Below are 12240 nucleotides of genomic sequence, written 5' to 3' on the forward strand. Positions count from 1 at the left end.
AACAAGCCCACACTGGTTCATCTGCTGATCAAACTCTGTTAGTGTAATTACAAAAATAATAATGTTAACTCTATTTTAATAAACCTTTTATACACACAATGCAATTCACATAATTAACAATTAAAGTATAGTGAGGAGGATATAAAAGGAATCTGATTAAAAGAAATCAGTAAAGTTTCAGTAATCTCTACTGACAGCCAGCGACAAAATGAGTCTGAAGATTTTTCTTACAGGAATTAACAGAAGTTGCATCTCAGATAATAATAAATTAATTATAGTATTATTATTTAATGTCACACAAAAGCATTAAATGGTTTGTTAATTACACAACATAATAAAACCCTAACAACCCTAAAACAAAGAGACAACCTCAGTGTTGGAAACATAAAACTATTTCTAACTATGAAATGAAATGAATTGTTATTTGAACAATTAAACAATAACTTATTTTAAATGGTAAATATGTTTATTATTTATTTATTATTAGTTATTGAATAATTATTTAGTGAAAAGTAGAAAAGTTTATATTGGTCCCTGATGAATGCTTTAATAAACACTATTTATTATATATGAAAGTTATATCTTTCTTTTCTTAACAAAAGAAAAAGAAAAGTAATTCTCCAGACTTGAAGCTTGTTGGCTGATGCTGTCTTATTTCTAATGAAACACGTCTGTGTTTTCATTGTTGGACAAAGTTAGGTAACAGATCTGCTTTCATCATTTAATTTTCCTGAGAAGCCACGCAGGCCGCAGACAGCAGGCAGCAGACAGCAAGCAGCAAGCAGCAAGCAGCAGGCAGAAGGCAGAAGGCAGCAGGCAGCGAGCGCTTCCTTCCAGGGAATCACAGAATAAGATGACTTCACCGATATGACATGCTCGTAAATAAATATATATATAAAGCTGCCACTAATTGACAAATCGTTTTCTAAGAACCCCCCCCACCCCACCCCTCGTCATCTATGGCAGTAAACTGAGTATTTCTGGTTTGTGCACAAAACAAGACATTTTAGATTCTGACTTGGACTTTGGAAAATATTGATCGATATTTTTCACTGTTTTCTGATATTTTACAAACCCAGTTAATAATTATGACCCTAAATGAACGTAATCCCTTTGATTTCAATAGTTCCCTGCAGCTTTTAGTCACTGGACTATCTGTGAATTAGACAGAGAGCTTTATTACGTATCTCTGCATATTAATGTGCCTGTTTAACTTCAGACTGCTCCCACAGACAAAAGTGTCTGAAGTTATGAAGATGCTCAAGAAGAAGAAGCCGGGTTTGTTTGTTTGTGTAAAAGTAGTTGATGGTTTGTATGTTAGTATGTGGATGAGTTGAAGTCGAGGAGGAGACGAACACAGTCTCTGCTGCCTGAAGCACTGAATGAGACAAACAGGCTGTGATGTCATCCACTTTACAAAGAAAGCCGAGCACTCGCACAGTAAATGAGAACTGGCAGCGCTCAAATAGAAAGCTGACGTTTCCTTGTTGCTGCACCACATGAATATAAATCTACAGCACAGACAGTTCCTGACACTAAATGAGTTTTTATGAAGTATTAGTCAGAGTGAGTGATGGCTTAAAGGTGATTAAAATGATAAAATGTTAAAGTATGACGCTAAAATATTTCTTACCACGATTTTGTTGTTAGCGTCCGTTTCCATGCCGATACATCCAGCGTGGCAGGGAGACCTGAACTCCACTCCGTCTGATCCACAGACCGGATTAAACGCCTCCTTAGAGCAATGACAGGCAGTGCTGCACGACGCGTTAGAGCTGCAAACACAAACATACCTCAAATTAACCTTAAATCAACTTCAACATTTAAGGGTTAGGGTTAAGAAAACGTTCAAAGAAGGAAATGTACCTTGAAAACGTTCCTATTCAGAGTGGCATACTCTGTCTCACACTAACTATGTAATCTTCATTCTTGTTTATTTATTGTACTAAAGCACTTTGTAGTCACATTCATATTTATTCTTTATCTTTGCTCTAAATGTCACCTGATTCATATTGTTTAATGTTCTGTTGTTGTGTTATATGTGCCTTGTAAGGTGACCTTGAGTGCTTTGAAATGCTCCTTTAAATAAAATGCATTATTATTATTATCTTACTCCTTTATTGGGCAAATAATTATATTTGGTAACTTCTGTAAATATCCCAAAATATCCTTCCTTCCTTTCTTCCTTCCTTCCTTCCTTCCTCCTTTCTTTCTTTCCTTCCTTCCTTTCCTTCCTCCCTGCCTTCTTTCTTCCCTTCCTCTTTTCCTTTCTCCCTCCCTCGTTCCTTATTTCCTCTGTCCTTCCTTCCATCTGTCCTTCCTCCCTCACTTCTTCTCTATTCCCTTCCTTCTTTCCTTCCTCCGTCCTTCCTTCCTTCATTTCCTTCCTTCCATCTGTTCTTCCTCCCTCCCTCCTTCTCTCCTCCCTTCCTTCTTTCCTTCTTCCATCCCCCTTTCTTCTTCCTTCCTTCCTTCTTTCTTCCCTTCCTCCCTCTCTCCTTCTCTCTTTCTTTCCTCCCCCCTACCTTCCTTCCTTCCTTCTTTCCTCCATCCTTCCTTCCTTTCCTTCCTTCCTTTCCTTCCTTCCTTCCTTCCTTCCTTCCTTCCTTCCTTCCTTCCTTCCTTCCTTCCTATGAGTGTCCTATAAAGGGTTAAAAATAAGATAGTGACACAGATGCAACAGCATTTATGTCACTAGTGAATTGAGTTTCCAATTTTCAGTCTGTGGTGAAATGAGTTCTGTTATTCATTTCTATTGGGTTAGGGTTAATGTGTAAAGATTGTTGAGTTTCATCAGTAAAATGTATTTCTGTATCGGTGGTAACATCAGTGTCCTGTCAGTGTAAACCGTGAAGGTGTAGTTACCCGGGAGGAAAGACTCCAGCCACCTTCTGTGTGGGGCAGCCGATGAACAGCAGCGGCAGAGCGGACATCATGCAGAGCAGGATGGCCATGGTGCACAACTTACTGGCACCGCTGACCGAAAGATTCAACCTCCGCATCAGAGCTCCTCCGAGGACGGTTCCCAGCACGGCCAGCGGGATGCTCACTGCTCCTGAGATACATAAAGCACAGAAGATTCAGTCACCTTTCATCTTAGCTGGTGAAGCCATGGTTCGGCTTATTTTTGACCTACCGTCATATATATGCACCATGAGGTCTATCTAAACACCGCCTCAGCTGTTTATTTTCATTTGGTCGCAAATTAGTAGCGTTAGATCCATCAGCTGAATGTCTGACCACCAGTGTATCTGGTAAATGACCCCACTAATAATGTCTGGACTGTTATCAAACTTCTACAGTAGTACAAATAGGCTCTTTACTCATAAATCCATGTATTGGAAAGTTTGTAAGTACACCAGGAGTTTATTAAAATAACACTTACCTGATGGCTTTTACTCTGCTGCTAATGCTAAAGCTGGAAACATCGTCGAAATACCGGCTTTAGCATTAGCAGCAGAGTAAAAGCCATCAGGTAAGTGTTATTTTTTATTAGTGGGGTCATTTACCAGATACACTGGTGGTCCCGTTAGCGCCTGTACTAAGACATTCAGCTGATGGATCTAACTAAATTATTTTCAGACCAAATAAAAAAAGGGGCTGAGGTGGTGGTTAGATAGACCTCATGGTGCATATGACGCTAGGTCGAAGTTACACCGAACCATCGTTTTAACTTCATGTAACTTGAGATCGTTCCTGCTGTGGGAAGAAAACCACAGATTCACAGACTCTCACCGATCATCATGGTGGAAAAGGAGATGGACTGAGTGAACTGCCTCTCGATGAACTTGGCCATGAAGGTGGCGAGGCCGGCCAGCAGCGCTGCCAGGTTCACCTGCGCCAGAACCACCAGCAGGTAGATGGGACTCCGCAGCGTCCGCAGAGCGATGCTAGGAAAACCTGACGGACAGCGGAGGACAGTCAGACCTCTTCACACAAATGACCCCAAATGTTACCCACAAAGACTGAATACACTTCTCCCATGTTAAATAGTTTCTATACAAGTTTGTTGAGTGTGCTGTTGATACTGTTCTCCCATGATGCAATGCATACATGAAACATTTGATGATTTCTGTGAAAAACATTAATACATTTAAAGATCCTGGATGTTTGAGGGAGTGAGAGGATGTGATATAAAAACATCTGCAGAGGATCTTTAAGAAGCTCTGAACGAGTCCAGCATGAATATGTTAGAGTCCTGATGAAACACAGTGACCCCTGCTCAGTTTCTCTGGTGCAGCCACATCAGACAAACAGGAAGCAGAAGAGGAAAAGAGGACTTACTTTTGAGGAACTGAAGCAGAGAGAGTTGCTGTGGTGTGTCAGTCTGCTGCTTACAGTCCGGTTTGGACTCCACTTCGTCTGCAGCATCCTTCACAAACATAGAAACACAACATCACATGCTGCACATGGTTTTTCTCTGAGTCTGCAGTCTGGTGAGGCCCTGCATGCTGGAGAGGTTTACAGTCCCAGCTCTGTGACACTCTTTACATAAACCAGAGCGGGTGGTGGTTTGTGTTATGAAGCGCTGTTTACATTTCACTTCATATTGCTGCCGAGGTGTCTGGGAACAGAAATGATGTAGGTCAAAACACTGAAGACAGTCTGACACACGCCACCTGATCAACACCGTGATGCTTAGATTTTAAAAGTTGACCTGAGAGGAGATAACAGCATGTAGATATGAGCTTTAAATCAGACGGTCATGCATCACTATCATTCGCTTCATTCCAAACATGTCGGCAGGTCAGAGGCGGAACGGAGATCAGCTGATTTCTGTGTTTTCTTGGCAGCATGTGTGAGGTGAAGGTTAGAGATTCAGCCACCGATCAGATCTGCTTATCTGATGCTCGGCCAGCTTAGCTTCTGTCCGTCACACAAACACTTCCCGTCATGATTGAAAGGAGCCACGACTCGACCTATTTCTGTCACCTTTCATCTCTTCAGAACGATGCAACACTATGAACGTCGTTATCTTTCACTCCTCCTCCGACAGTACAATCAAACAATTAGACCCACGATGTCTTTTAAATGATGTCATACTGCTGAAATAACCCTGCCAGTAAACACCTTTTACACTGATTGTAACCATGGTGACCAATGGATGTAGATCTTTACTAGTAGTTTACGAGTAGTTCCAGTGAAATGACGTGAAGTGAGCCAGGTCAGTCGGTGTGTGTGGAGGCGTTTTTGGCTCCGTTATTAAAAACCTCAGCTGGAAAATGTTTTCTTTAACGGAGTTGAAACAATGTGCTGAGAAGCTGCCAGGGTGATCTTTAGTATGATGTGACCTCCGGGAGTAAAACGCTCAAGAGCTGCCAGTACATGAAGCCAAAGCGCTTTCATTTTCACAATCAGGTCAAACGAAAGAATCTTACTTTATATTTTTATTCATATTTGAGGAACGTAGTCGACTCATCAGATCCTTTACTTTGATAAAAGTTGCACAATCAAAAAAGACTCAATTACAAATATAAGTCCTGCATTCAAAAGTATCGTCAGCAAAATGTATTTAAAGTATGAAAAGTAAAAGTACTCGTAATGCAAAATGGCTTTATACATATATTTATTTATATATCTATAAGTGTTAAATCTATCATTCTTGTATGTAATATTTGATTCATTGATGTGAACATGTATCATATGTTTTACAATAAGTCTCCTCTTATCAAGGCTTTGTGAATAGTTTATAATTGGCTTGTTAATGAGGTTGAACTCTTTCTGAATCATTAATAAGCTGATATTATAACTCAGTGAGCCCATAGTGATACTGTATTTATCTGTATTCTTAGTTTCCATTGTTTGTTCAGTAGATTCTCTTCAAGACTAAAAAGAAGCCTTGATTGTAAAGTGTGTAAAAACATCACAGTTTACTAATGAATTATTAACACATGCTTTACACTTTACAATAAGGCTCCTTTTTGGGAATTATAACTCACTTACAAGCATTTATAAATACATTATAAATGTAGTCTTATTGTAAAGCGTAGTAGTTTATCTATAAAATATAAAAGTAGAGTTGAAAGTATAAAACTTTCCTCTGACATGTAGCAGAGTTAAAGTATAAAACAGTAGGAGAACATTTAAATCATACTTCAGTGACTTTACTGAGCTCAGTGTTTAACCTTCAGTGATCTTTAAACTTTGTGACTTTAACTGAAGATAAAACTCATTAAACCAAACCAGGCTGAGTCTGAAGTGTTTATACTTGTAGATCTCTGACACACAGCTCATGTTTTAAAGTGGAAGTGATGAGATTGTCCTGCTGCTTCAGCTCTCAGATAGAAAACAACTCACTGAGCTGAACTTTGTGTTTGTTTTTGGGGCGACGCTGCCAAAACACACTGAGAGAGTCCTGCTGGAGTGAGCACCAACACCTTATCTTCACCACGTTATTAACTAGAACTATTTATCAGTCACTTTCAAACTGGTGAACTCATTTCAATGCTGTTTGGTCCTTTATTAAAAAGCCTAAACTTATGTTTTTTCTTGTGAATTGTACAGCGCTGAGTCAGATGCTAATGTTTAGTTTTGTCAGTTAGCTTAGCAACAGTTAGCTTAGCAACAGTTAGCTTAGCAACGGTTCCACAGTTAGAAGCTGTAAATATTTAGTAACAATTCATCTCTAAGTAACATCTAGATTTGTAACATAGATTTCTGCATATTCATAAATCTACACTTTTAAACACTGACTTTATGAAGTGAAGAACAGCTGCTGTAACTGACTCCTGAGGATCAAGTCTTAAATTATCTATTTCATGGTCTGACACTTTGCTAAATTTGATGCAGATCACGTTGAACCTTCTAATATTTATTATTGTTATAACAATAACACACAGAGGATTTACAGGTACTTTATTCAGTCAGAGGGTGAAATGTTTGGATTATTACCACGCTCATATCTGTAGAGTAAATGTGAAGCTGCAGCCAACATCTGGATATCTTAACTTAACATACAGATAGAAACCAGAAGGAATCAGTTTGCATGTCTCCGTCTGAAGTTATAAGAGTTTCACTGTTTAAAGGACGAATTCACAGGATTTCCTAAATGAAATTATCATCCATCACTTTACATTGAAAGCACATTTAAAGGAGATCTTTTAATGTCAGTATGAACAGGAGGAAAACCTGACTGCTGCTTTAACTCACACTAGAAGATCAATGAATGTTATCAGTAGCCTACAAACAGCACATTGTGAAAGGATCATTGTTGAGTCAGAATACTTCTTGGCTGCACTGATAGCTTCCTGAACTCTCCGCTGGTCGCCTGCAAACTGTTTAGAGCCAGTAAAGCTGCACATTTGTGATTTTTGTGTGAATTAAATGAGACAGAATGAGTTAAGGATTGAGCTTTAAAGGTGATGGACGGTGGATTCTTCAGACTGAGCCAGATCAGCTGTTTCCTTTCTTTATGCTGAGCTAAGATGTTCAGACATGAGACTCAATATGAACATCTGACTCAGTGAATAAGCATCGCAATACTAAACTAGACCTTTAATGTTGATTCTGTCTTTTTGGGTGAAAAACAATTCAAGATATTTTTAAAAACAGCTGATTCAGTTCGTTCACAAACAGAAAGAAATATCAGTCCTGGTCTAAGGGTGACAGCTGTTCGTTATCAGAGGTTATAATAAAGATAAACTGTCTGTACACAGATTTCTGCCTATATGATGTTGCTTTAAATGAAGCAATAAACACATTAAAACAGACGTCAGAGTTCTTCTTCTGTGAGTCAATCTTAAAATATTCAAATCAACATTATATCACAGTAACGACAGAGAAACCTTTGTACCCTACAATGTTTTTAATCCCCTTCATTTAAAGGTTTATGGTCTATATCAGTCACGCAGGCTGCCATATATTGTCAGATTATTCATTTTGTACATAAACAGTACTAAACTCTGAGAGGCTGCAAAGGACTCACAGCTGCTCGTCTGGATGTTAAAGAGGAAATCAGACTGAAAGTGGAGAAGTGAGACCGCACCGACACGACTCCATCCTTCCTTTCCCAGACAGAAATAAATGTCCATAAATGACAAAAGAACACCGACCTCCACTACAAGCTTTCCAACAGGTTTTTGGGACCCTGACCACAGACGAGGTGTGATGTCACCTACTGGTTCGTACTGGAGCCAACCTGCTATCAGGACCGGTGTTGTTGTCAAGATTAAACTTAGAGCAATATTGAGACAGTGCTCTGATTCAGTGTCTGAGCAGCAGGTGAGCCAAACACCCACACACCAGATAAAGCCTCTATAAATCTTCATATTTTATAAACAGAACAATACTTTCCAAAATCAGCAGACCAGCAGCACACTGATTAGAGAGCCTGTATTTAGAGATCGGACCAGAATGACAATGATTGACTCGTTGAATGGGAGTCAGTTGGAGCAGCTGGTGGCCGTTTGTGGCACTTTTACACACTTCAGTCTCAAGTTGAGATAATTGATGCTTGTTCTGGACTCACCTCTTTGGGCATATTTCTGGGGAAGAAGAGGTAAGGCAGCGCGGTGAGGAAGAGCAGGCAGGACGCCACCAGGAAGCCGAGCCACCAAGCTCCCACCCAGCGCAGATCCTTATGGTCCAACTTGATCTCATCTGGAAACACAACACAACACAAATCAGCCACCAAACACAAACTGAAGAACATTTAAAGACCGTGTAAAGTGAATTCAGACATTTTCTTCTAAACACATTAAATAGGTCATAAATGTATTTCTAAAAAAGTGTAAAAAGCATTTCAACCATTTAGATTTGAATTGTGGAGCTAGGATTAGCATAAACCCGCCCCTGCTGCTGTAGAGGTAGAAATACATTCAGCACACACTACTACTACTACTACAGTCTACAGTTAGCCAGCTAGCTGAGCTAGCCAACGAGCTAGCCGCTGAGTTAGCCACCAAACTAGCAGCAGAAAGCTCTCCGATGTAGCGTCCATGTTTCTGGTAGAGGTGGTGACTTTGATTGACAGGTGACACTTGGTAGGGGGCGGGGTTTCAGCGTTTGGGAGCAGAGAAAGAGGCTGATTTTTACACAACTGTGAAGCCTAATTTCATCATCATTAATCATTCAAATTTGGCAGGGTGGTTAACAACACACTTTTCTGGTATGTCAAACTCAGAACACATATTTATTCTTACTTTATATGGACTTTAAAAGCAAGAATTTTTCATGTGAACAACTCAGTGCAACAGTGTGACGGTCTAATGGAGCATACAGCCCAACATTTTGGGAGGATAATGAAGCATAAAGCATTTAACAGCCTTACTGATACACACACATCTGGTTAGAGTGTCCTGCTTTAAAACATAAAACCCCCAAAAAACTTGATGCATTTAGAAGTCCAGGACTTAAGTGTACTGTGACAACTGGAACATTTGAACTTCCCAGTATTAGTATCAGGCTCTGAGAACTGTGCATGGTACGAATTACTGGAAACTGGAGTCGCATGATTAACAGCATTACGCCAGGAACACACCGAAGAGTGGTGAAAAGCGGCCTGCGGCAGGTTGGCATGTCTAAAGTTTGGGAAAGTTGTCGATCGTGGTTCAATGAGAAAGTCACACTACTTCCGCCTTCGCTCACAAAGGCTGTATAAGGGTCAGTGATGGGTTTTTAGTCTCCATGAGGTTTAGTTTAAATTTAAAGGGTTAAAATGTGAAAATAAACGTATGAATAACTTCACACATTCTTTTTTTGTGGACCCAGCATCAAATTTCTGCTTTTAATCCATTTAGAGAGAATATATTAGAGGATTATGGTAAAAATGTCTAAGTGACATTTCACACAACAAAACATTTGACGGATTATTAAACGTTTTCCGTCCCTGTCAGAATGTCATGCATCAGTTTGAACGGTTGGCTTTAGAGTCCGCATGTTTCTCTTCTTGCCAAGCTGGATGTCGAAATCAGCCAATAAAACTAATCTCTGACGTTCGTGAGTCACACAAACAATGGTTGGGTTAATTAGTCGTGACCTAGTTCATGTCTACAAACAAAAACCAGTTTGGTGGCAAAATAACCGATCAATCCTTTATCCAAATCTAAACATGTTCGTACTGCTGAGTCTCACATGTGGAGGAGTCCAAGTGTTCCCAGGATTAACTGATAGGTCTGATCTACACCCTGAACTACGTCTTAATACTAAAACAACTGAACTGATCTGAACAAACAAGGATTGGATATAATGTCCTCACAACAAACACACAAACACACACATACACACACACACACACACACACACACACACACACACACACACACACACACACACGGACACACACACGAACATAATGAAAAGCTCTCTTTGTCTAACAAATACACATTTTACAGATTACACTACATTTATTTTATAATTAAATGACATAATGATGTTACATTTCACTAGTTACTCCCCAACTGAGGGAACAGAGGCTAAACAGGAAGTGACATCATGACTCCAGTTCTTTTATGGTATGGTACTGTAGACCTTAGGATAAAGATGACAGATAATAGAAGAATATTACAATATTCATTCATCTATTTTCCTTCCTGTTTATCCTCTATGTCAGTGTTTTACATTTCTCTCCACTCTTCTCGTGATTACCTCGTTATTAAGCAGCTGAGCTTTTTTCTACAGTAACAAAATGTCTGCTGTGGATTCTGCATTCATGTATGTTTTTCTCTTTCTCTTTAAAATGGAGGGTTGTTTCAGATAGCTGTGGTGGCGTTCTGGTTTCTGTCTGTGTGTGTGTGTGTGTGTGAGGGTCGACTGCTTGCTGCTGCACGTCTGCTTCCTGCATGAAGACAAGCTGATCAAACAAACACTGTCATCTATCACACAGCGTTACTAAACTATCTACTATCACACACTGGACCGACAAGTTTTAGTTTCACTTGTGAATCCAAAACAAGGTGTTTTTTTGGAGATTTGTGATTTGTTTATTTATATCATCATCTGTGTTGTTGTATGAGCTTCTGTCATATACATTTACAGTTGCTCAAAGTAAAACTGATTTATTGAAGGAGAAAGTTGACGAATGAAGCTGCAACTCTGTCAAGAATAATTATTAGTTATTAATATAAAAATATAGCAAATATTATAGAGCTCATGATTTTCATTTACGAGGCACAGATGTTAGAAGTCTTATTGGTATCACTCGTTCACAGAGGACATGCCGATATGTGACACTAAAGCAAACATGTATACCTGCGAAGATTCAGTATTTAACTCTCCTTTTGTGCTCAGGTCAAGGAAGGAAGGAAGGAAGGAACAAAATGAGGAAAGAACAAAGGAAGGAAGGAAAGAGGAAGGAACGAAGTGGGGAAAGAAGGAAATGAGGAAGGGAGGAAAGGAGGAAAGAAGGAAGGAAGGAAGGAAGGAACAAAGGAACAATATGAGGAAGGAACAAAGGAAGGAAGGAAAGAGGAAGGAACGAAGTGGGGAAAGAAGGAAATGAGGAAGGGAGGAAAGGAGGAAAGAAGGAAGGAAGGAAGGAAGGAAGGAAGGAACAAAATGAGGAAGGAACAAAGGAAGGAAGGAAAGAGGAAGGAACGAAGTGGGGAAAGAAGGAAATGAGGAAGGGAGGAAAGGAGGAAAGAAGGAAGGAAGGAAGGAAGGAACAAAGGAACAAAATGAGGAAGGAACAAAGGAAGGAAGGAAAGAGGAAGGAACGAAGTGGGGAAAGAAGGAAATGAGGAAGGGAGGAAAGGAGGAAAGAAGGAAGGAAGGAAGGGAGGAAGGAAGGAAGAAAGGAAATGAGGAAGGAAGGAAGGAAGGAAGGGAGGAAAGAGGAAGGAAGTGAGGAAAAAAGGAAAGGAGGAAAGAGGAAGGAAAAGAGGAAGGAAGTAAGGAGAGGAAAGAAGGAATGAGGAAGGAAGGAAGGAAGGAAGGAGAGAAGGAAGGAAGGAAGGAAGGAAGGAACAGTCAAAAGAGATGGGGTCAATTTGACCCGTGAGCACAATAGGAGGGTTAATCAATTAGTTGTTGACTATTAAATGAATCGCTTATTATTTTGATAACCGATTGTTGAAATATTGAGATGAAGATGTTTAATAAGTGAAAGTAAGGATGCAGGTGTCGTTCTCATACCAGTCCTGACATGAGTCTGGATGTTACCTCATACCGCGACCGTTCCCACTGTGTAATTATAAAGGATCAAATCTCATCTGAGTGTTTACGCAAGACTCAATCCTCAGCAATGACATCAACAACCTGCTGCTGACTGTGAGAGCGTGGAGATGTTGATGTATGCTGATGACT

At 39.8% G+C, this 12240-nt stretch overlaps 1 protein-coding gene across 2 annotated transcripts in view; it reads right to left on the reverse strand.

Moving 5' to 3' along the window:
• The window catches only part of slco2b1 (solute carrier organic anion transporter family, member 2B1), a 32123-nt gene that overhangs the window by 5559 nt on the left and 14324 nt on the right, over positions 1 to 12240 (reverse strand). For both annotated transcript variants that reach the window (XM_053331190.1, XM_053331191.1), the window contains 5 exons: positions 8468 to 8598; positions 4285 to 4372; positions 3736 to 3900; positions 2866 to 3055; positions 1634 to 1775 (listed from right to left, as the gene is read on the reverse strand). In XM_053331190.1, coding sequence (XP_053187165.1) covers positions 1634 to 1775; positions 2866 to 3055; positions 3736 to 3900; positions 4285 to 4372; positions 8468 to 8598 — 716 coding nt within the window. The remainder of the gene's footprint in view (positions 1 to 1633; positions 1776 to 2865; positions 3056 to 3735; positions 3901 to 4284; positions 4373 to 8467; positions 8599 to 12240) is intronic.

Source organism: Scomber japonicus, chromosome 13 (genome assembly GCF_027409825.1).
Source record: "Scomber japonicus isolate fScoJap1 chromosome 13, fScoJap1.pri, whole genome shotgun sequence".
NCBI classification, from domain to species: domain Eukaryota; kingdom Metazoa; phylum Chordata; class Actinopteri; order Scombriformes; family Scombridae; genus Scomber; species Scomber japonicus.